We start from the raw sequence: 26,717 nt of genomic DNA on the forward strand, positions 1-26,717 counted from the left end.
AATTCCACAGATTCACCACTCTCTGTGTGAAGAAGTTTTTCCTAATCTCGGTCCTAAAAGGCTTCCACTCTATCCTCAAACTGCGTCCCCTCGTTCTGGACTTCCCCAACATCGGGAACAATCTTCCTGCATCTAGCCTGTCCAATCCCTTTAGGATCTTATACGTTTCAATCAGATCCCCCCTCAATCTTCTAAATTCCAACGAGTACAAGCCCAGTTCATCCAGTCTTTCTTCATATGAAAGTCCTGCCATCCCAGGAATCAATCTGGTGAATCTTCTTTGTACTCCCTCTATGGCAAAGATGTCTTTCCTCAGATTAGGGGACCAAAACTGCACACAATACTCCAGGTGTGGTCTCACCAAGGCCTTGTACAACTGCAGTAGTACCTCCCTGTTCCTGTACTCGAATCCTCTCGCTATACATGCCAGCATACCATTCGCCTTTTTCACCGCCTGCTGTACCTGCATGCCCACCTTCAATGACTGGTGTATAATGACACCCAGGTCTCATTGCACCTCCCCTTTTCCTAATCGGCCACCATTCAGATAATAATCTGTTTTCCTATTTTTGCCACCAAAGTGGATAACTTCACATTTATCCACATTAAATTGCATCTGCCATGAATTTGCCCACTCACCCAACCTATCCAAGTCACCCTGCATCCTCTTAGCATCCTCCTCACTGCTAACACTGCCACCCAGCTTCGTGTCATCCGCAAACTTGGAGATGCTGCATTTAATTCCCTCATCCAAGTCATTAATATATATTGTAAACAACTGGGGTCCCAGCACTGAGCCTTGCGGTACCCCACTAGTCACCGCCTGCCATTCTGAAAAGGTCCCGTTTATTCCCACTCTTTGCTTTCTGTCTGCTAACCAATTCTCCACCCACACCAATACCTTACCCCCAATACCGTGTGCTTTAAGTTTGCACACTAATCTCCTGTGTGGGACCTTGTCAAAAGCCTTTTGAAAATCCAAATATACCACATCCACTGGTTCTCCCCTACCACTCTACTAGTTCCATCCTCAAAAAATTCTATGAGATTCGTCAGACATGATTTACCTTTCACAAATCCATGCTGACTTTGTCCGATCATTTCACCGCTTTCCAAATGTGCTGTTATCACATCCTTGATAACTGACTCCAGCAGTTTCCCCACCACCGACGTTAGGCTAATCGGTCTATAATTCCCCAGTTTCTCTCTCCCTCCCTTTTTAAAAAGTGGGGTTACATTAGCCACCCTCCAATCCTCAGGAACTAGTCCAGAATCTAACGAGTTTTGAAAAATTATCACTAATGCATCCACTATTTCTTGGGCTACTTCCTTAAGCACTCTGGGATGCAGACCATCTGGCCCTGGGGAATGTAGGGTTAGTGCAGGAAAGTGGTACTGGGATGTAAAAGACAGACTACAATCATATTGAATGGCAGAGCAAGTTGGAGAGTAACTTTACAGCAAAGTTGGTAAGTAATTGATGCAGGTCAATCATCCCAATTTCAGGACTACTCTTAATTCTAGTATTTACATCGTATGCTCTGTGAGGTCCTTTAGGACACTTTACTCCTCTGTAGGTTCCACCTAAATGCAGGTTGTTGTATTTGAATGAAAACAATGATGCTAGAAAAATAATTCTACTTAAACAGGTCAAATGATGAAAATGACAATTATTTAATTCTTTAGATCTGGTATTTAAAGTAAAATTATTAAAAATATAGAGAAATGGTAGGAAAGTGAGAGAGGATTATGAGTTTCCTTTTACAGAAACAAGGAAAGTAAAAATATTTCACTGTTATCGTTTTTTTTCTGATTTTGAGATTCTATTTTTTTTAGTCACAACATGTAATTGTTGCCTTACATTTCCAATGGCCCTTGGTATTAAGTGAACAATTTTTTAAAAATAATTTAATTTGACCACATAACAAGAGTATATTAACAAAGTGTCAATACTCACCATCAGTTATCAGGGCTTTGCTTGTGAGGACTCTACCAAGCATAAATTTAACCATAGCCAAAATACTACAGAGGATTCCACTTACAATGGATACACTAAAAAGGAAATCATCCTGAAAAAAATAACAGGTGTTTAGTGAAATAAAGGTATCTTCTTCATATCCAGATATACAACTGAAATGTTAAAGCATATAAGCAAAGATATTGTCAGTTATATTACAAACTCTGCCAATGAACACTTCATTAATATTCCTTTTATTTTATACTATTTATTTTCATAATTTATAGTATTTTTCATGTTTTGTATTTTGATGCAAAACCACAAATTCCATGAAATATGTAGGTGCTAATAAATCTGATTCTGAACCAATATTTGAAAGTGTATAAATAATTTATAACATCACTAATAGCAATTATAATGTATCAAAACATCTCAAGTAGCTTCGAAGTAAAGCTCATTAGTAAATGATAATTGATAATTAACTTGTAATTGATGCAGGTCAGTCATCCCAGTCCCAGAATTGAAGGGCTAACTATCTAAAGCTGCTTCATCATATTATCTACCTTAAATCACAAGGTATATCCACTACATCATAGATCAGAAGTCAGTATATACAACTCAACGTCTGTCAGAGGAAGGTATAAACCCTGCATCATAGGTCAGGGGTCAGTATATGCACTTCATCACAGGTCAGAGGTATGTATATAAGGTCAGAAGACCATAAGATATAGGACCAGAATTAGGCCATTTGGCCCATCGAATCTGCTCCACCATTTCATCATGGTTTGTCACATTTTCATCCAGCCCTAATCTCCTACATTTCCCCACATGCTTTCATGTCCCAAAAAAATAAAGAATCTGTCAACCCCTGTCTTAAATATACATAAAGACTTAGCCTCCACAGCTGCCTGTGACAATGAATTCCACAGATTCACCATCCACTGGCTGAAGAAATTCCTCCTCATCTCCATTTTACAAGGAAACCCCTCTATTCTGAGGCTGTGTCCCCTTGTCTTAAACTCTCCCACCATAGGAAACATCTTCTCCACATCCACTCAATCAAGGCCTTTCACCTTATGATAGATTTCAATTAGGTCACCCCTCATTCTTCTAAGTTCCAGTGAATACAGGCCCAGAGCCATCAGACATTCTTCAAATGACAAGCCGTGTAATCCCAGAATCATTCTCCTGAACCTCCTTTGAACCCTCTCCAGTATCAGCACATCCTTTCTAAGATGAGGGGTCCAAAACTGCTCACAATATTCAAAGTGAGGCCTCACCAGTCTCAACATTACACACTTGCTTTTATTTTCTAGTCCTCTTGAAATGAATGCTAACATTGCATTTGCCTTTCTCACCATAGACTCAACCTGCAAATTAAACTTTAGGGAATCATGCATAAGGACACCCAAATCCCTTTACGCCTCAGACTTGTGTATTTTCTCTCCATTTGGAAACTAGTCAAATCTTTCATTTCTTCTACCAAGTGCATGACCATAGACTTTCTGAAACAATATTCCATCTGCCACTTCTTTGCCCATTCTCCTAATCTGTCTAAGCTCTTCTGTAGCCTCTATTATTCCTCAGAACTACTGCCTTCCACCTATCTTTCTATCGTCTGCAAACTTTGCAACAAAGCCATCAATTCCAGCCTCTATATCATTGACATATAACGTAAAAAGCATCAGTCCCAATACAGACCCCTGTGGAACATCACTCGTCACCGGCAGCCAATCAGAAAAGGCTCCCTTTATTCCCACTCTTTGCCTCCTGCCAATCAGAAACTGCTTTATCCATGCTAGAATCTTTCCTGTAATATCATTGGCTCATAGCTTGTTAAGCAGCCTTGTGTGTCACCTTGTCAAAGGCCTTCTGAAACTTCAACTGCACAACATCAACCAATTCTCCTTTGACTATCCTGCCTATTAATTCCTCAAAGAATTCCAATAAATTTGCCAGGCAAGGTTTTCCCTTGAGAAAACCGTGCTGACTACAGCATATTTTATAATGTGCCTCCAAGTACCCTGAGTCCTCATCCTTAATAATCAACTGCAACATCTTCCCAACCACTGAGGTCAGACTAATTGGCCTATAGTTTCTTCTGCCTCTCTCTTTCTTGAAGAGTGGCGTGTAGTGCACCCGTGGCTGACAAGGGAAATTAGGGATAGTATCAATTCCAAAGAAGAAGCATACAAATTAGCCAGAGAAAGTGAGGACTGGGAGAAATTCAGAGTTCAGCAGAGGATGACAAAGGGCTTAATTAGGAAGGGGAGAAAAGATTATGAGAGAAAACTGGCAGGGAACATAAAAACTGACTGTAAAAGCTTTTATAGATATGTAAAAAGGAAAAGACTGGTAAAGACAAATGTAGGTCCCCTACAGACAGAAACAAGTGAATTGATTATGGGGAGCAAGGACATGGCAGACCAATTGAATAATTACTTTGGTTCTGTCTTCACTAAGGAGGACATAAATAATCTTCCAGAAATAGTAGGGGACAGAGGGTCCAGTGAGATGGAGGAACTGAGCGAAATACATGTTAGTAGGGAAGTGGTGTAAGGTAAATTGAAGGGATTGAAGGCAGATAAATCCCCAGGGCCAGATGGTCTGCATCCCAGAGTGCTTAAGGAAGTAGCCCAAGAAATAGTGGATGCATTAGTGATAATTTTTCAAAACTCGTTAGATTCTGGACTAGTTCCTGAGGATTGGAGGGTGGCTAATGTAACCCCACTTTTTAAAAAAGGAGGGAGAGAGAAACCGGGGAATTATAGACCGGTTAGCCTAACGTCGGTGGTGGGGAAACTGCTGGAGTCAGTTATCAAAGATGTGATAACAGCACATTTGGAAAGCGGTGAAATCATCGGACAAAGTCAGCATGGATTTGTGAAAGGTAAATCATGTCTGACGAATCTCATAGAATTTTTTGAGGATGTAACTAGTAGAGTGGATAGGGGAGAACCAGTGGATGTGGTATATTTGGATTTTCAAAAGGCTTTTGACAAGGTCCCACACAGGAGATTAGTGTGCAAACTTAAAGCACACGGTATTGGGGGTAAGGTATTGATGTGGATGGAGAATTGGTTAGCAGACAGGAAGCAAAGAGTGGGAATAAACGGGACCTTTTCAGAATGGCAGGCGGTGACTAGTGGGGTACCGCAAGGCTCAGTGCTGGGACCCCAGTTGTTTATAATATATATTAATGACTTGGATGAGGGAATTAAATGCAGCATCTCCAAGTTTGCGGATGACACGAAGCTGGGTGGCAGTGTTAGCTGTGAGGAGGATGCTAAGAGGATGCAGGGTGACTTGGATAGGTTGGGTGGGTGGACAAATTCATGGCAGATGCAATTTAATGTGGATAAATGTGAAGTTATCCACTTTGGTGGCAAAAATAGGAAAACAGATTTTTATCTGAATGGTGGCCGATTAGGAAAAGGGGAGGTGCAACGAGACCTGGGTGTCATTATACACCAGTCATTGAAAGTGGGCATGCAGGTACAGCAGGCGGTGAAAAAGACGAATGGTATGCTGGCATTTATAGCGAAAGGATTCGAGTACAGGAGCAGGGAGGTACTACTGCAGTTGGACAAGGCCTTGGTGAGACCACACCTAGAGTATTGTGTGCAGTTTTGGTCCCCTAATCTGAGGAAAGACATCTTTGCCATAGAGGGAGTACAAAGAAGATTCACCAGATTGATTCCTGGGATGGCATGACTTTCATATGATGAAAGACTGGATCGACTAGGCTTATACTCACTGGAATTTAGAAGATTGAGGGGGGATCTTATTGAAACGTATAAAATCCTAAAGGGATTGGACAGGCTAGATGCGGGAAGATTGTTCCCGATGTTGGGGAAGTCCAGAACAAGGGGTCACAGATTTAGGATAAAGGTGAAGCCTTTTAGGACCGAGATTAGGAAAAACTTCTTCACATAGAGAGTGGTGAATCTGTGGAATTCTCTGCCACAGGAAACAGTTGAGGCCAGTTCATTGGCTATATTTAAGAGGGAGTTAGATATGGCCCTTGTGGCTACAGGGATCAGGGGGTATGGAGGGAAGGCTGGGGCGGGGTTCTGAGCTGGATGATCAGCCATGATCATAATAAATGGCGGTGCAGGCTCGAAGGGCCGAATGGCCTACTCCTGCACCTATTTTCTATGTTTCTATGTTTCTATTCCAGAATCTAGTGATTCTTGAAAGATCATTACTAATGCCTCCACAATCCCTCCAACTGTCTCTTTCAGTTCAGGAGAGGGGTACACCTTCTGGTCAGGAAGACTTAGGTATGTACCTTCAGAACTTTCAGTTTTCCCAAGAACCTTCTCTCTAGTAATGGTAACTTCACATACTTTCCTGACCCCTGGAACTTCCACCATTTTGCTACTGTCTTCCACAGCCAAGGCTGATGCAAAATACTAATTCAATTCTTCTGCCATTTCCTTATCCCCTGCTACTAGCTCTCCAGCATCATTTTCCAGCAGTCCGATGTCCACTCTCGCCTCTCTTTTACACTTCATGTATCTGAAGAAACTTTTGGTATATCCTTTAATATTATTGGCTAGCTTACTTTCCAATTCCATTTTTCCTTCTTAATGACCTTTTCAGTTGCCTTCTGTTGGTTTTTAAAAGCTCCCTAATCCACGAACTTTCCAGTATTTTTGCTCTATTATATGCCTTCTCTTTGGCTTTTATGTTGGCTTATAGGGTGTATGGGGCATCAGAGATGGGTAGCACCTCTGGTGGGGGAACATGTCACGTCCTTTTCAGGGCGGTTTGTCCACCTTTTGTCCCCACCTGGCACTCAGCTCTCACCTGTGGCTCCCCGTAGCTGTTTGCATGCGACAGCAGCCACATCCCGGGCAACAGCTTCGACAAGCCGGCTAAACCAGGTGAGGGTAGCCGACGGGTCGCAAACCCTCGGTGAGATAGGGAGTTGTCTATCCCAGCATGTGAAGACAGACTCCAGCGGCCTGAGTGAACGAGACCAATGGAAGGTCCAACGGTCAAGAAGGCGGTCTCTGCAAACGTTGTGTAACGCGTAGAGCTCGACAAGACACAGAAGATGTCCTTGTCATCCACTGCGCCTAGTCCCATCTCCAGTTGTCTCGACTCATGTCTTGCCACTGGATCCTGATGGGAATTGGGAAGAGAGAGTGAGGCTGACGCTACGCAACTCTCCCTCACTTAAATCCAAATCGCGCGCTAGTCTCGACACCATCGCTGGCTGGTGGCGCAGTGACATCAGTGCCAGACTCCGGAGCAAAGGTTCCCAAGTTCGAATCCAGTCGGGCTGCTCCAAGGCACGCTTTCCATCCGTGGCCGATGAGTGTCGAGCTAGCAACTCAACCCCGTTAAAAAAAGTACTAATAGTGTCGAGGTCTTCAGTGATGACGATGGACGAACCTTATGTTGGCTTTGACTTCTCTTGTTAGTCACGGGATTGTGTCATCTTTCCTTTAGAATACTTCTTCCTCTTTGGTATGTATATATTGTGTGCCTTCCGAATTACTTCCAGAAATTCCAGTGTAACGCACCGTAAGGTTTCATTGCTAATGTAATGATTTTTTTGTAATGTTCACTGCTGAAGTAATGGTTTCTCTGTAGCAGCAATATCTGGGTTATGGCTGGAGATAACAGGACTGTGGCTGCATGTTAGCCAGTCAGGATTTTGTTGCCATGTCTGGTGAATCTGGAAGCAGTTGATTTCGTGGGCTTTTACCAGAGAGAGAGAGGGGGGGGGGAGAGAGAGAGAGATGAAGAGAGAAGATGTGAATGGAGAGGACTGGTAGACCGCTAGACGGGGTGGACTCGGTCCGAAGGGCAGCGATGATTGGAGGAGGTCATTGGGGACCGATCGGCCTACGTGTGAGCTCCAACTTTGTGCACAGACTGTTTACTAAGATTTGGGGCCCTTTTTTATATATATATATATATATATATATATATATTTCGTTTCTCTACTAACCACATAGTCAAAGTAAGAGTTATAAAGCTTAAACATTTAATCGCATATAATAACTGTTTATTATTTCGGGGTACTGATTTGTAACAGGGGACACATCGCACAGCATCCACCCAAATGAGATTTCTTAAGTTTGGCCGGGCAGGGGGTTATCACCCCCTATATTAAGCCGCTAGGCGAAGCTAGTGTTACACCAGCCATTGCAGCTCTGCCATTATCCCTGCCAGTGTTCTTTTCCTATAAATTCTGGCCAGCTCCTCTCTCATGCCTCTGTAATACCCTTTACTCCACTGAAATATTGACAAATCCGACTTTAGCTTTTCCTTCTCAAATTTCAAGGTGAACTCGATCATATTATGATCATTTTCCCAAGGGTTCTTTTTCCTTAAGCTCTCTAATCAATTCTGGTTCATTGCGCAGGACGCAATCCAAAATAGCTGATCCCCTAGTGGGCTCAACCATGAGCTGCTCTAAAAAGCCATCTTGGAAACATTCTAGAAAATTTGCCATCTTGGAATCCCCACCAACCTGATTTTCCCAATCTATATCCATATTAAAATTCCCTATGACTATTGTAACATTGCCCTTTTGGCATGCATTTTCTATTTCCTATTGTAATTTGTAGACCACATCCTTACTACTGTTTGGGGGTCTGTATACAACTCCCATCAGGGTCTTTTTACCCTTGTGGTTCCTTTGCTCTATCCAAAATGATTCAACACCTTCCGACTCCAAAGTAGCTGTGGAGATTGCGGAGGCATTAGCAATGATCTTTCAAAAGTCGATAGATTCTGGCATGGTTCCGGAGGACTGGAAGATTGCAAATGTCACTCCGCTATTTAAGAAGGGGGCAAGGAAGCAAAAAGATAATTATAGACCTGTTAGCTTGACATTGGTGGTTGGGAAGTTGTTGGAGTCGATTGTCAAGGATGAGGTTACGTAGTACCTGGAGGCGTATGACAAGATAGGCAGAACTCAGCATGGATTCCTTAAAGGAAAATCCTGCCTGACAAACCTATTACAATTTTTTGAGGAAATTACCAGTAGGCTAGACAAGGGAGATGCAGTGGATGTTGTATATTTGCATTTTCAGAAGGCCTTTGACAAGGTGCCACACATGAGGCTACTTAACAAGATAAGAGCCCATGGAATTACGGGAAAGTTACATACGTGGATAGAGTGTTGGCTGATTGGCAGGAAACAGAGTCTGTCTGTCTGTATCTTGTTTTATGGCAGTTGGCACCCAGCTTAATGGTGCATTACTGCCCCCTTCTGCTCCGGAATGTGCACTAGACATATAATCTAAATCCCTTCACCCAATCTCGCGCGCACACCCACACAAACCTGCACTTCACCCTCCCATCTTTGACCATCCTAGTACCCTATTCTTGTTTATCCGTCATATCCTATAAAAAACCCCTGTACCCCTTAAAAACACTAAAAATACCCGGACCTGTGCTCTCTCACCCATGCCCAGCAACCCTTTTAGTGTGAATTCCTGCATCCCCAACTCCCTTAGTTTAATTCTCATCATCTCTCTCTGTATCCCATACTTCCTGCAACACAGAATTACATGTTCTACTGACTCCTCTTCCTGACATTCCTCACACAATCCTGTCTGGTGTTTCCCTATCATTCTCAATGTTTTGTTTAATGCACAATGCCCCAGCCTTAACCTAGTCCACACAATTTCCTCTCTTCTGTTTCCATTACCTACCCTAGTAACTGCAACACTCTTTTGTATTTGATATAAATGCCTCCCTTTCCCCTCCCTGTCCCATCTTTCTTGCCACATTTGGTTGACTTTTTCCCAGATTACACACTTAACCGCTGCTTTACTGATACTAATGTGTATTTCTACATTCTTTTTCTTTCTTTAACGCCCTCTTTGCCAACTCATCCACCCTCTCATTCCCCTTCACTCCTACATGTGCTGGAACCCATAGAAATTTTACCTGACCTCCCTGATTTGCAATTCTTGTAACTAACTGAAGGACTTCATAAAGTACATCTTGCCAACTGTTTGTGTGAAAAGACCTTGAACTTGCTAGAACTGAGGATGAATCTGAACATATCAATGCTTTGGCTTGTCTGGCTTTCTGCACCCATTGCAACGCAACCAACACTGCCAGCATCTCCACTGTAAACACCCCTAACTTATTAGATGTTCTTCTGCTGATTCCAATTTCTTTTGCTGGTATAACCACCCCAAACCCTGTCACTCCTGTTTCAGGTTCCTTCGCACCATCCATATAAATGTGAGTATAATCACTATACTTTTCCATCACATGACCGTTAAATGCATTTACCAAATCTGTTTTGTATCTTCCTTTCCTTTTTACCTCTAACAAATGCCAATCTATGTCAGGCCATACAAGCTTCCATGGAGCTACAACCGGATAAACTACTGAAGGACTTATCCTCAGATCAAACACTCCACATTCTTTCACGATATCATTCCCTACCCGACTAAAGTTATCCCTCTGAAACCTCCCATTTTCCCAGCACTCCTGCAACACTCCTTTAGCAGGGTGAGAATCATTGTGCCCCTGCAAGTTAGCCCAGTAGTTTGCCATCAGTTGCATCCTTCTTAGTTCCAAAGGCATTATTCCCATTTCTACCTGTAGGGCTGACACTGGTGATGTTTTAAAAGCCCCACTGCACACTCTCAAGGCCTGAGCCTGAATCACATCCAGTTTCATAGAAACATAGAAACATAGAAAATAGGTGCAGGAGTAGGCCATTCGGCCCTTCGAGCCTGCACCGCCATTTATTATGATCATGGCTGATCATCCAACTCAGAACCCAGCCTTCCCTCCATACCCCCTGACCCCTGTAGCCACAAGGGCCATATCTAACTTCCTTTTAAACATAGCTAATGAACTGGCCTCAACAGTTTGCTGTGGCAGAGAATTCCACAGATTCACCACTCTCTGTGTGAAGAAGTTTTTCCTAATCTCGGTCCTAAAAGGCTTCCCCTCTATCCTCAAACTGTGACCCCTCGTTCTGGACCTCCCCAACATCGGGAACAATCTTCCCGCATCTAGCCTGTCCAATCCCTTTAGGATCTTATACGTTCAATCAGATCCCCCCTCAATCTTCTAAATTCCAACGAGTACAAGCCCAGTTCATCCAGTCTTTCTTCATATGAAAGACCTGCCATCCCAGGAATCAATCTGGTGAACCTTCTTTGTACTCCCTCTATGGCAAAGATGTCTTTCCTCAGATTAGGGGACCAAAACTGCACACAATACTCCAGGTGTGGTCTCACCAAGGCCTTGTACAACTGCAGTAGTACCTCCCTGCTCCTGTACTCGAATCCTCTCGCTATAAATGCCAGCATACCGTTCACCTTTTTCACCGCCTGCTGTACCTGCATGCCCACTTTAAATGACTGGTGTATAATGACACCCAGGTCTCGTTGCACCTCCCCTTTTCCTAATCGGCCACCATTCAGATAATAATCTGTTTTCCTATTTTTGCCACCAAAGTGGATAACTTCACATTTATCCACATTAAATTGCATCTGCCATGAATTTGCCCACTCACCCAACCTATCCAAGTCACCCTGCATCCTCTTAGCATCCTCCTCACTGCTAACACTGCCACCCAGCTTCGTGTCATCCGCAAACTTGGAGATGCTGCATTTAATTCCCTCATCCAAGTCATTAATATATATTGTAAACAACTGGGGTCCCAGCACTGAGCCTTGCGGTACCCCACTAGTCACCGCCTGCCATTCTGAAAAGGTCCCGTTTATTCCCACTCTTTGCTTCCTGTCTGCTAACCAATTCTCCACCCACACCAATACCTTACCCCCAATACCGTGTGCTTTAAGTTTGCACACTAATCTCCTGTGTGGGACCTTGTCAAAAGCCTTTTGAAAATCCAAATATACCACATCCACTGGTTCTCCCCTATCCACTCTACTAGTTACATCCTCAAAAAATTCTATGAGATTCGTCAGACATGATTTTCCTTTCACAAATCCATGCTGACTTTGTCCGATCATTTCACCGCTTTCCAAATGTGCTGTTATCACATCCTTGATAACTGACTCCAGCAGTTTCCCCACCACCGACGTTAGGCTAACCGGCCTATAATTCCCCGGTTTCTCTCTCCCTCCTTTTTTAAAAAGTGGGGTTACATTAGCCACCCTCCAATCCTCAGGAACTAGTCCAGAATCTAACAAGTTTTGAAAAATTATCACTAATGCATCCACTATTTCTTGGGCTACTTCCTTAAGCACTCTAGGATGCAGACCATCTGGCCCTGGGGATTTATCTGCCTTCAATCCCTTCAATTTACCTAACACCACTTCCCTACTAACATGTATTTCGCTCAGTTCCTCCATCTCACTGGACCCTCTGTCCCTTACTATTTCTGGAAGATTATTTATGTCCTCCTTAGTGAAGACAGAACCAAAGTAATTATTCAATTGGTCTGCCATGTCCTTGCTCCCCATAATCAATTCACCTGTTTCTGTTTGCAGGGGACCTACATTTGTCTTTATCAGTCTTTTCCTTTTTACATATCTATAAAAGCTTTTACAGTCCGTTTTTATGTTCTCTGCCAGTTTTCTCTCATAATCTTTTTTCCCCTTCCTAATTAAGCCCTTTGTCCTCCTCTGCTGAACTCTGAATTTCTCCCAGTCCTCAGGTGAGCCACTTTCTCTGGCTAATTTGTATGCTACTTCTTTGGAATTGATACTATCCCTAATTTCTCTTGTCAGCCACGGGTGCACTACCTTCCTTGATTTATTCTTTTGCCAAACTGGGATGAACAATTGTTGTAGTTCATCCATGCAACCTTTAAATGCCTGCCATTGCATATCCACCGTCAATCCTTGAAGTGTCATTTGCCAGTCTATCTTAGCTAATTCACGTCTCATACCTTCAAAGTTACCCCTCTTTAAGTTCAGAACCTTTGTTTCTGAATTAACTATAAGAGACCTAGCTGCTGATCCATATGCTATATTTCCATAGTCCAACACAGATCTCACTAAAGCCACATACATTCTCTTCAAAGCTGAACAACTTGCTCCCCATTCCCTACCAGTCAAACATCTCATCACATTTATTACTTTTTCACATTTCTCCTCAACTTTCCTGATATGGTCTGCCCATGTTAATTGTGAATCAAATACAACTCCCAGAAATTTAAATGATGCAACTCTTTCTAATTCCACCCCATACAGCCTTAACTTCTTCCCTACCTCAACTCTTTTTCTAGTAAGAAATACAGTTTGAGTTTTTTCTGCTGAAAATCTACATCCCCAATCATAACCCCACTCCACCACTTCATCAATTGCTTCTTGTAGTTTCCTGATTATATGGTCCATCTTCCTGCCTCTTTTCCACAAGGCCCCATCATCCACAAACAGTGACCTACCTATATCCACTGGTACCTTTGTGAAGACATCATTGATCATAATGATGAAAAGTAACGGGCTAATCATATTACCTTGAGGTGTGCCATTTTCCACTATGTACTGTTTTGATCATTCTGATCCAATCCGAACTTGAATTTTTCTACCAAACAAAAAATCTTTAATCCAATTAAAAACTCTCCCACCAACCCCCATCTTGTGCAGTTTAATTAATAATCCTTCCTTCCACATCATATCATAGGCTTTTTCAATGTCAGAGAACACTGCCACTACTGACTCTCTATTTGCCTGGGCCTTCCTTATTTCAGTCTCTAACATTATCACTGAGTCCATGGAATTCCTTCCCTTTCTAAAACCACTCTGATAACTTGCCAGCATTCCCCTCTTCTCAAGCTCGTACGATAACCTTTCTGTTATCATCCTTTCCATTATCTTACATATACTTGATGTTAATGCAATTGGTCTGTAGCTAATGGGTTTTGACGGATCCTTGCCAGGCTTCCTTATTGGAATTACTACTGCTTCTTTCCATGCACTTGGTAATCTTCCCTCCTCCCACACTCTGTTATAAAAATGCAGCAACTTCAAGAGCGCTCCTTCTCCTAGATTTTTTAGCATCACAGAGCATATCAGATCTTTCCCTGGGGAGGTTGGTCTCGATCTCTTTATTGCTCTCACCATTTCTGCTAATGTAAATGGATCATCAATTATACCATCTGTTTCTTCCCTCCTGTTTAACACACCTGAGTGTTGATTCATTGTTCTTTGCTTTCTCCTTCTCCCTTCTTCAGACAAATTTTCTGAACTGTGTATCTGTACAAATGACTTGGCCGTGACCTCAGCCTTATCCCTACTGGAAACTGCAGTTTCCTCCTCAGATATCATTGCTGGATATTCCCATTCCCTTCTATCTCCTCCCATCCTCTTAATCATTCCCCATATCTCTCCCACAGGTGTTGTTCTTCCTATTTTGTCGTAAAAACTCCTCCAATTTGCCCTTTTAGCTTGACGTATAGTTCTTCTCACCACTGCCTGTGCCTTCTTATATTGAATCAAATGCTGCATATTATGGGTTCTTTTAACTAGCCTGAATGCTCTATTTCTGTTTTTTACAGCCTGACAACATTCCTCTGTCCACCATGGTACCAGTTTCCTATTCATCCTATTCTTACTCCTGGGTATAGATCCTTCTGCTGCCATGATAATTGCTGAAGTCACTTGACTGTTTAATTCATCTACATTTCCAGAAATATCAATCTTTGTCAACCCTTCTTCACTCAACTTCTGGAACTTACCCCAATCTACTTTTCCAAACACCTACTTTGGGATTCCGCCACCTGGTCTAACTTCAACTCTTTCACCCACTGAACATAAAACTGGGTAGTGATCACTGCCACTGTTGAAGCAGTCCAAACTCCCCAGTTACTAATGCCAGCCAAGGTATTAGACACTAACGTAATATCTAACACTGACTCAGTTCCTGTTGTTATATCTATCCTTGTGCCGCTACCATCATTCATACACACCAAATCCCTTTCTTCCATCAAATCTTCAATTACCTTTCCATTTGGATCTGTAATCTGATCCCCCCATATTGTGCTATGAGCATTGAAATCTGCACACCACACTACTTTATGTCTGTTTTGTCCTTGTATCTTTAGTAGGCTGTCCAAATCCAACCTTTTACATGGATTGTAGTAGTTAATTATAACCACTCCCTCCCCTCTCTCCCGCACCTCCACCACTATGTATTCCTGATCATCTCCTTTTTCCAGTACCCTATATGGTGTACCCTGCTTGATTAACATAGCACAACCCCCTCCTCCCCCTAGTTTTCTATCTTTCCTTATCATTGTATACCCATATACCACAAAGTCTAAAGTTGGTTTCAACCAAGTTTCCTGAATACACACTACATTCGGTTTTACAACCATTTCTTTAATAAAGTGCTTGAATTCCTGGCTATTGGCCAGTAAGCTCCTTGCATTCCATTGTAAAAGAATCACCATAATTAGTATTAACCAACTCATGACACTTCCTGGCTTGACTGATTAGTGAGGTTCTCCCTCACTTCCTCCCATGTCAGTCCTACTAACCCTAAATGGTTTACTGCTGCTTTTACCACCAGCTGAATTTTTGTCACTTTTTGACTTTACCTCAGCCGTACTATTAATCACTCCTGCAATGAATGTTACTAGAGCCTTTTTGTCTACATAAATCCTGTCATTTGTTCTTTGTTGCATCTCTCGTATCCCTATTGCTCCCTGTTCATTAGGAGCATTATTCTGTTCTCTTGACATTCTTACAGCTTCTGCACAAGTGATCTTTCTTTTCACTCTTATTTCTTGAATTTTATTCTCCCGTCTCACAACCTCACACCCACTATATGCAACATTATGAGCTCCTCCACAATTGCAGCATTTTGGTTGAACTCCTGTTCCGCACTTTCCATATTCATGATCACCCCCACATCTAGCACATCTCCTCTGCCTTTTACAGTTTCTAGCTATGTGTCCAAACCTTTAACAATTATAGCACCTCAATGGCTTTGGCACATACACCCTTACTGGGTAAATCATGAAACCCAGGAACACCTTCCTTGGCACCCTTTCTTCTTCAAATTCAAACAATACTGATTCACTTTCCTTTTTCATTCCCTCCTTTGCTGTTTTCAGTCTTTGAACATTCATTACTTTTCCTCCTTTGATATTCCTCTTCAACTCCTCCATATTTATACTCATTGGTACCCCCGTGATCACTCCTTTACAACCACCATTTTGTGCTCCCACCCTCCCTGTGTATTCCACCTTGCATTTTCCTAACTCTTTTAGCTTGAGTGCTTTCTCAAGTTGTTCCTCATTTGCACATCTTACCAATAAGTTGTCATCATTAAGGACTTTTGCAAATACTATTTCCCCTATCTTATTTGCCAGAGTTGTTGTTAGCACAAATGGGTTAATTTTCTTCATATGTCCCTGGGCCTTCTCATTAAACCTAATTATGAAAACACCTTCTCTCTGAACTTGTTCATCTTCCTCACTTTCAGAGCTCTCTCCACTGTCATTTCTTATTCTTTTATTCCCTTTGTCTCGGTTTTCATTCATCTGTCCCCTCACTATCTCCTCATTCCCTTTATTTCTCCCTTCACAATAATCCGTTTCTCCCCAGCTGCCTACCTCTGATCCCAAATCCCTATCCCGCTCCATCTCCACTTTCTTTCCCTCAACCGCCCCTCTCATCTTGTCCACCATTACTGGACCCACATGACCCCCGCCCAGCAATTCCCGCTCCTTCCCCACTCTCTTTCCCTCAACAGGTTCCAAACCACATTCACGCATCAAGCAAAACACAGCCAGCCTCCCAGCCCTCCTGGCCCAGTCCCCTGGGACCAGCAGTTGGACCTCGATCATCCAGGAAACAGAGAGTGGGAATAAAGGGATCCTATTCTGGTTGGCTGCCGGTTACCAGTGGTGTTCCACAGGGATCAGTGTTGGGGCCGCTTCTTTTTATATTGTACATCAACGATTTGGATTATGGAATAGATGGCTTTGTGACTAAGTTTGCTGATGATACAAAGATATGTGGAGGGGCTGGTAGTGCTGAGGAAACAGAGAATCTGCAGAGAGACTTGGATAGATTGGGAGAATGGGCAAAGAAGTGGCAAATGAAATATAATGTTGGAAGGTGTATGGTTATGCACTTTGGCAGAAGAAATAAACGGGCAGACTATTATTTAAATGGGGAGAGAATTCAAAGTTCTGAGATGCAGTGGGAATCCTCGTACAGAATACCCTTAAAGTTAACCTCCAGGTTGAGTCGGTAGTGAAGAAGGCGAATGCAATGTTGGCATTCATTTCTAGAGGAATAGAGTATAGGAGCAGGGATGTGATGTTGAGGCTCTATAAGGCGCTGGTGAGACCTCACTTGGAGTACTCTGGGCAGTTTTGGTCTCCTTATTTAAGAAAGGATGTGCTGACGTTGGAGAGGGTACAGAGAAGATTCACTAGAATGATTCCAGGAATGAGAGGGTTAACATATGAGGAACGTTTATCCGCTCTTGGACTGTATTCCTTGGAGTTTAGAAGAACAAGGGGAGACCTCATAGAAACATTTCGAATGTTGAAAGGCATGGACAGAGTGGATGTGGCAAAGTTGTTTCCCATGATGGGGGAGTCTAGTACGAGAGGGTATGACTTAAGGATTGAAGGGCGCCCATTCAGAACAGAGATGCGAGGAAATTTTTTTAGTCAGAGGGTGGTGAATCTATGGAATTTGTTGCCACGGGCAGCAGTGGAGGCCAAGTCATTGGGTGTATTTAAGGCAGAGATTGATAGGTATCTGAGTAGCCAGGGCATCAAAGGTTATGGTGAGAAGGCGGGGGAGTGGGACTAAATGGGAGAATGGATCAGCCCATGATAAAACGGCGGAGCAGACTCGATGGGCCGAATAGCCGACTTCAGCTCCTTCGTCTTATGGTCTAATGGTCTCTATGTCACCTCTTTTAATGATTTAATTTCATTTTTTACTAACTGAGCCATGCCACCCCCTGCTTTCCTGCCTATCCTTTTGATACAATGTCTATAATTGGACATTACATTCCCAGCTATAATCTTCATTCAACCATAATTCAGTGATGCCCACAACATCATACTTGCCAGTCTATAGCTGTGCTACAAGTTCATTGACCATATTCTGCGCGCATTCAGTCCTGTATTCATCTTTTTGACTTTGTCCGCCTTTTACATTGCAACTCATCCTGTTAACCGCAATTTTGTTCAATCATCAGTTTCTCCTTGCTTGGAGTTTCTCTACACATTGTTTCTGTTTGTAAACCAACCACCTCAACTTCAGCACTATCACACCGGTTCCCATCCACCCGCCAAATGAGTTTAAACCCACCCGAACAACTCAACCCACCTGCCTATAAGGATATTGGACACCATCAGGTTCAGGAGTAACCCATCCCTTTTGTACAGGTCATACATTCTGCAGAAGCCATCCCAGTGATCCATAAATCTGACCCTCTGCCCCCTGCACCAGTTCCACAGCCACACACTCAACCTGCCAAATCCTCCTATCCTTACCGTCACTGGCACATGGCACAGGCAGTAATTCCAAACTACCCTGGAGGTCCTGTTTTCCAGCTTTCTGCCTAGCTCCTTAAAATCTCTCTTCATGACCTTCTCACCTTGTCTAACTATGTCATTGGTGCCAATATGCACCAACACCTCTGGCTGCTCACCCTTGCCCTTGAGAATGCCATGGACCCGATCCTGGCACCAGTGAAGCAATATGCCATCCAGGAGTCTCTATCGCACCAATAGAACCTCATCTCTGTTCCTCTGACTATGAAATTTCTTATCAACACTGCAGTTCTCTTCTCCTCCCTTCTCTTCTGAGTTGGAGCACCAAACTCAATGCCAGAGACCCTGTCACTACGGCTCCCCGGTAGGTCGTTCCCCTCAATAGTATCTAAAGTTACATACTTATTGTTGTGTCTGTGCAACTACATATTAATTAAATAAAAGCACGCATGTGGGAGATAGTTTTATCTGCTGTGTGTGTGTGTCTGAGAGAGAGAGAGAGAGGGAGAGAGAACGAACACAATACACATGTATAGACAACAGATTAATATTTATGCGTAGACAACAATCCATACATAGTGCTAACTGGAGTCATTGGTATAAAAGAAATAGATCAAAACATTACACTTCCTATAGATTAATACAGCATGAAGTAGCATATGCAGACAATAGGCAATACGTGTAGGAGTAGGCTATTCGGCCCTTCGAGCCAGCACCGCCATTCACTTTGACCATGGCTGATCATCCACAATCAGTATCCAGATCCTGCCTTATCCCCATAACCTTTGATTCCGCTATCTTTAAGAGCTCTATCCATCTCTTTCTTGAAAGCATCCAGAGACTTGGCCTCCACAGCCTTCTGGGGCAGAGCATTCCATATGTCCACCACTCTCTGGGTGAAAAAGTTTATCCTCAACTCCGTTCTAAATGACCTAACCCTTATTCTTAAACTGTGGCCTTTGGTTCTGGACTCACCTATAAGCGGGAACATGCTTCCTGCCTCCAGCGTGTCCAAACCCTTAATAATCTTATATGTTTCAATCAGATCCCCTCTCATCCTTCTAAATTCCAGTGTATACAGGCCCAGTCGCTCCAATCTTTCAACATATGACAGTCCCGCCATCCCGGGAATTAACCTTGTGAACTTATGCTGCACTCCCTCAATAGCAAGAATGTCCTTCCTCAAATTTGGAGACCAAAACTGCACACAATACTCCAGGTGTGGTCTCACCAAGGCCCTGTACAGCTGCAGAAGGACCTCTTTGCTCCTATACTCAATTCTCCTTGTTATGAAGGCCAGCATGCCATTAGCTTTCTTCACTGCCTGCCGTAACTGCATGCTTGCTTTCAGTGACTGATGTAACTTCTACCACCTCCAACGGGATCCCACCACTAAGCATATCTTTCCCTCCCCCCCTCTCTCTGCATTCCGCAGGGATCGCTCCCTACACAACTCCCTTGTCCATTCGTCCCCCCCATCCCTCCCCACTGATCTCCCTCCTGGCACTTATCCGTGTAAGCGGAACAAGTGCTACACATGCCCTTACACTTCCTCCCTTACCACCATTCAGGGCCCCAAACAGTCCTTCCAGGTGAGGCATCACTTCACCTGTGAGTCGACTGGGGTGATATACTGCGTCCGGTGCTCCCGATGTGGCCTTTTATATATTGGTGAGACCCGACGCAGACTGGGAGACCGCTTCGCTAAACATCTACGCTCTGTCCGCCAGAGAAAGCAGGATCTCCCAGTGGCCACACATTTTAATTCCACATCCCATTCCCATTCTGACATGTCTATCCACGGCCTCCTCTACTGTAAAGATGAAGCCACACTCAGGTTGGAGGAACAACACCTTATATTCCGTATGGGTAGCCTCCAACCTGATGGCATGAACATTGACTTCTCTAACTTCCGCTAGGCCCCACCTCCCCCTCGTACCCCATCTGTTACTCTTTTTTATGCACACATTCTTTCTCTCACTCTCCTTTTTCTCCCTCTGTCCCTCTGAATATACCTCTTGCCCATCCTCTGGGTCACCCCCCACCCCCGTCTTTCTTCCCGGACCTCCTGTCCCATGATCCTCTCGTATCCCCTTCTGCCTATCACCTGTCCAGCTCTCGGCTCCATCCCTCCCCCTCCTGTCTTCTCCTATCATTTTGCATCTCCCCCTCCCCCACCAGCTTTCAAATCCCTTACTCACTCTTCCTTCAGTTAGTCCTGACGAAGGGTCTCGGCCTGAAACGTCGACTGCGCCTCTTCCTATAGATGCTGCCTGGCCTGCTGCGTTCACCAGCAACTTTGATGTGTGTTGCTTGAATTTCCAGCATCTGCAGAATTCCTGTTATTTACACCTAGATCTTGTTGTACTTCCCCTTTTCCTAACTTGACTCCATTTAGATAATAATCTGCCTTCCTGTTCTTACCACCAAAGTGGATAACCTCACATTTATCCACATTAAACTGCATCTGCCATGCATGATCTGCAAATTTACTAATGTTACTTTTAATCCCTTCATCTAAATCATTAATATATATTGCAAACAGCTGCGGTCCCAGCACTGAACCCTGCGGTACCCTCCTGGTCACTGCCTGCCATTCTGAAAGGGACCCGTTAATCGCTACTCTTTGTTTCCTGTCAGCTAGCCAATTTTCAATCCATGTCAGTACTCTACCCCCAATACCATGTTACCTAATTTTGCCCACTAATCTCCTAAGTGGGACTTTATCAAAGGCTTTCTGAATGTCCAAGTACACTACATCCACTGGCTCTCCCTTGTCCATTTTCATAGTTACATACTCAAAAAATTCCAGAAGATTAGTCAAGCACGATTTCCCCTTCGTAAATCCATTCTGACTCGGACCTATCCTGTTACTGCCATCCAAATGTGTCGTAATTTCATCTTTTATAATTGACTCCAGCATCTTTCCCACCACTGACATCAGGCTAACCAGTCTATAATTCCCTGTTTTTTCTCTTCCTCCCTTCTTGAAGAGAGGGACAACATTAGCCACCCTCCAATCCACAGGAACTGATCCTGAACCTATAGAACATTGGAAAATGATTACCAATGCGTCCACAATTTCTAAAGCCACCTCCTTAAGTACCCTGGGATGCAGACCATCAGGTCCTGTGGACTTATCAGCCTTCAGACCCAACAGTCTATCCAACACCATTTCATAGTCATAGTCATAGTCATACTTTGTTAATCCCGGGGGAAATTGGTTTTCATTACAGTTGCTCCATAAGTAATAAATAGTAATAGAATCATAAATAGTTAAATAGTAATATGTAAATTATGCCAGTAAATTATGAAATAAGTCCAGGACCAGCCTATCGGCTCAGGGTGTCTGACCCTCCAAGGGAGGAGTTGTAAAGTTTGATGGCCACAGGCAGGAATGACTTCCTATGACGCTCAGTGCTGCATCTCAGTTGAATGAGTCTCTGGCTGAATGTACTCCTGTGCCCACCCAGTACATTATGTAGTGGATGGGAGACATTGTCCAAGATGGCATGCAACTTAGACAGCATCCTCTTTTCAGACACCACTGTGAGAGAGTCCAGTTCCATCCCCACAACATCACTGGCCTTACGAATGAGTTTGTTGTTTCTATTGGTGTCTGCCACCCTCAGCCTGCTGCCCAGCACACAACAGCAAACATGATTGCACTGGCCACCACAGACTCGTAGAACATCCTCAGCATCGAACGGCAGATGTTGAAGGACCTCAGTCTCATCAGGAAATAGAGACGGCTCTGACCCTTCTTGTAGGCAGCCTCAGTGTTCTTTGACCAGTCCAGTTTATTGTCAATTCGTATCCCCAGGTATTTGTAATCCTCCACCATGTCCACACTGACCCCCTGGATGGAAACAGGGGTCACCGGTACCTTAGCTCTCCTCAGGTCTACCACCAGCTCCTTAGTCTTTTTCACATTAAGCTGCAGATAATTCTGCTCACACCATGTGACCAAGTTTCCTACCGTAGCCCTGTGCTCACCCTCATCTCCCTTGCTGATGTATCCAACTATGGCAGAGTCATCCGAAAACTTCTGAAGGTGACAAGACTCTGTGCAGTAGTTGAAGTCCGAGGTGTAAATGGTGAAGAGAAAGGGAGACAAGACAGTCCCCTGTGGAGCCCCAGTGCTGCTGATCACTCTGTCGGACACACAGTGTTGCAAGCACACGTACTGTGGTCCGCCAGTCAGGTAATCCAGAATCCATGACACCAGGGAAGCATCCACCTGCAGTGCTGTCAGCTTCTCCCCCAGCAGAGCTGGGCAGATGGTGTTGAACGCACTGGAGAAGTCAAAAAACATGACCCTCACAGTGCTCGCTGGCTTGTCCAGGTGGGCGTAGACACGGTACAGCAGGAAGACGATGGCATCCTCAACTCCTAGTCGGGGCTGGTAGATGAACTGGAGGCGAACATTTCCTGCCTAATATAAATTTCCTTCAGTTCATCCATTACCCGAGATCCTTTGGCCACTATTATATCTGGGAGATTGTTTGTGTCTTCCCTAGTGAAGACAGATCCAAAGTACCTGTTCAACTCGTCTGCCATTTCCTTATTCCCCATAATAAATTCACCCGTTTCTGTCTTCAAGGGCCCAATTTTGGTCTTAACTATTTTTTCCTTTTCACATACCTAAAGAAACTTTTACTATCCTCCTTTATATTCTTGGTTAGTTTACCTTTGTACCTCATTTTTTACCTTTCTAGTTATCTTCTGTTGCTCTTTAAAAGTTTTCCAATCCTCTGGCTTCCCACTCATCTTTGCTATGTTATACTTCTTCTCTTTTGTCTTTATACTGTCCTTTACTTCCCTTGTCAGCCACGGCCTCCCCTTACTCCCCTTAGGGTCTTTCTTCCTCTTTGGAATGAACTGATACTGCACCTTCCGCATTATTCCCAGAAACACTTGCCCTTGCTGTTCCACTGTCATCCCTGCTAGGGTATTGTTCCATTGAACTTTGGCCAGCCCCTCCCTCAAAGCTCCATAGTTCCCTTTGTTCAACTGTAATACAGTACTGACACTTCCGATTTTCCCTTCTCCCTCTCAATTTGTAGATTAAAATTTATCATATTATGGTCACTACCTCCTAATGGCTCCTTTACCTCAAGGTCCCTGATCAAATCCAGTTCATTGCACAACACTAAATCTAGAATTGTGTTCTCTCTGGTAGGCTCCAGTACAAGCGGTTCTAAAAATCCATCTCGGAGGGACTCCACAAACTCCCTTTCTTGGGGTCCATTACCAACCTGATTCTTCCAGTCTACCTGCATGTTGAAATCCCCCAGAACAACTGTAGCATTACCTTTGTGACATGCCAATTTTAACTCTTGATTCAACTTACACCCTACATCCAGACTACTGTTTGGGGGCCTGTGGATAACTCCCATTAGGGTTTTTCTACCCTTAGAATTTCTCAGTTCTATCTATACTGACTCTACGTCTCCTGATTCTATGTCCCCCCTCGCAAGGGCTGAATTTCATTCCTCACCAACAGAGCCACCCCACCCCCTCTCCCCATCGGTCTGTCCTTTCAATAGGATGTATAACCTTGAATATTCATTTCCCAGGCCCTGTCCTCTTGAAGCCATGTCTCTGTTATTCCCACAACATCATACGTGCATGTACAAAACATTCTATTTCCCTTTCATCGCCCATAAAACCATAAGACATAGGAGCAGAATTAGGCCATTCAGCCCATTGAGTCTGCTCTGCCATTCCATCATGGCTGATCCCCATACACCTACCTTCTCGCTATATCCCTTGAGGCCCTGACTAATCAAGAAACTATCAACTTCCGCCTTAAATATACCCGTTGACTTGGCCTCCACTGCAGTCTGTGGCACAGCATTCCACAGATTCACTACTCTCTGGCTAAAAGAATTCCTCCCCATCTCTGTTCTAAAGGGTAGCCTCTCAATTTTGAGGCTGTGTCCTCTAGTTCTGGATACTCCATCATAGGAAACATCCTCTCTACATATATCCTATCTGGTCTTTTCAACATTCGGTAGGTTTCAATAACAGCCCTCCGCATTCTTCTAAATTCCAGTGAGTACAGGCCCAAAGCTGCCAAATGCTCCTTATATGTTAACCCCTTCATTCCTGGGATCATCCTTGTGAACCTCCTCTGGATTTTCTCCAATGACAACACATCCTTTATATTCCAAATAAACATGCTTTCACAATAACAGTCTATGACTAACCTCACTATGCTAAAAGTTCAGTCTTTTGGGTGGTGCTCTGTTTCTTTCAGGGTAGCGGCACTGGACCTGTGGAGTGGTACCAGGTTTGGCAGGTGTCTTGTCAAAGACAACGTTCCCGGTGTCACGGTGTCACGTTGCTGTCAGTGATATGATCAACACTGAGAGGTAAGTCTGGACACTGTAATGTGTCCATCTTGTGGGATGCCATCGTCTCCAGTGTGTTCTTCCACTGCCTGTCTGTCCACTTCTAGTTCCCCTCTCCCCACCATCTCATCCGCATCAGAGTGGGGAGGTTTGGGAATCTCTTCGTCAATTATTGGGGAGTTTGCATAGGATACCATATACCACACTCCCATTTCCTCATCCTCTGAGTCCGTACCGCATTTGGTGGTTAAGTTCCTTCCAGGCCTTTCCACTGCTTGTCCTTCTGTTCTCCCAACTCACTGCGGAGTCCTCCTACTTGGTGTAGGGTTCACGTCAGGCTCTGGGCCAATATGTAGCTCTTGTCCCAGAGGTAGAAGGTGGTTCTGATGGTGAATCTATTCCCATACAGGTCTATCCCATCCTTTTGTTTCACTTGGAAAACTGGTAGGTCTGGCATCTGACTCTCCACTATGTAAGGCGTAGCTGCCCAGCTGTCAGCCGACTTATCCTTCCTTGGTAGCCCCAGATTCCTTATGAGCACACTGTCTCCAGGCATCAGTTGGGAGAACCTCATCCTTTGATCATATCTCCTCTTGTTTCCTTGATTCTGCTTCGTAGCAGAGACCTCTGCTAGATCATAACCATTTGCAATTTCCTCCTCGTGTCAGGTCTTCTGTGGCAAATCTTCTCCACCAGTCCCAAATCAAAGGTCAGCAGGCAATCTTGCTTCACGCCCAAACATCAAATCATATGGTGAGTTTCCAGTAGCTGAATTCCGTGCACAGTTGCCAACAGTGGAAGACGTGACGAGCCATCAGTGTTACAGTATTGTTTGATACCCTTGAACTCTATTTCATAAGAGTGGGCTCCAAGGAACAGTGCCCAACTTTGTAACGCAGTAGCCTACATCACTGGAATTCCCTTCCTGGGATTGAAAGTGGACACAAGGGGCTGGTGATCTGTCACTAGCTTGAATTTTTATCCACAGTGGAACTTCTTCATTCCTCATATGAGACTAAGGGCCTCTTGGCAGATTTGTGTGTAGTTTCATTCTGCATTTGTTCGTCAGTGATCTTGAAGCAAACGCAACCTGGCGTTCAGATCCATCTTTTATAATGTGTGACAAAACAGTCCCAGTGCCATAAGAAGATGCATTGCACACCAGTCTGATGGACAGCGATGGGCCATAATGGGTGAGCAGCTCATCGCTTTGTTTCCTTGAATGCTTTTTCACACCTTTCCGACCATTCCCACTTCACTCCTGTCTGTAACAGTGTGATCAATGGGTGCAGCACTGTAGCAGTGTGTGGGAGAAACTGGTGGTAGTTTTTCACAAGGCCCAAGTGTGACCCGAGTGGTGATACATTTCCTGGTCTGGGTGTCTGTAGCACTCCTTCAATCTTTCAGCTTTTTGAGCACCTTCTCCCTTGTAAAACTAATCATACTCACTTCTCTTTCCTCACAGCCGTCAACATCTGGCACACTGTTAGTATCTTCCTCAGTGAAGACTGATGCAACATACTCATTTAGTTCATCTGCCATCTCCTTGTCCCCCGTTATTATTTCTCTGGCCTCATTTTCTAGCACATATAACTTTTCCTCAATATCTAACTTGAGCATTGCATAGATATAACAATCCCAAAAGTGCTATTGATATGTTTGAAGGCGAAACACCAAATATTAATCACAAACAGAGGACACATTCTAAGCAAATCACCTGGCAATAAATAAAAGAATGAGATAGGTTGACTGATACAGATCAAACCCAACCCTACCTGACCTGACTTCAACTGTACCATCAGAGTGTACACCTGATCCCACCAGAATACGTCGCCAGTCTTGTTTAACTTGGTGGAAAGCCAGACTCTGCTTTCCCGTATGTTAAAATCCCACAAAATGCCCTCCGGACATGCATGAAAAACAATTCATTAATGATGGATAATAACTTAAGAATAAGTATAATACAAAT

The 26,717-nt window shown here is 43.8% G+C and overlaps 1 protein-coding gene across 1 annotated transcript in view; it reads right to left on the bottom strand.

Annotated features, from left to right (window-relative positions):
• Positions 1 to 26,717, bottom strand: part of tmem163a (transmembrane protein 163a) — a 239,527-nt gene that overhangs the window by 25,547 nt on the left and 187,263 nt on the right. The window contains exon 7 of the mRNA XM_063052498.1: positions 1,958 to 2,069. Coding sequence (XP_062908568.1) covers positions 1,958 to 2,069 — 112 coding nt within the window. The remainder of the gene's footprint in view (positions 1 to 1,957; positions 2,070 to 26,717) is intronic.

Source organism: Mobula hypostoma, chromosome 6, assembly GCF_963921235.1.
Source record: "Mobula hypostoma chromosome 6, sMobHyp1.1, whole genome shotgun sequence".
Taxonomy (NCBI): domain Eukaryota; kingdom Metazoa; phylum Chordata; class Chondrichthyes; order Myliobatiformes; family Myliobatidae; genus Mobula; species Mobula hypostoma.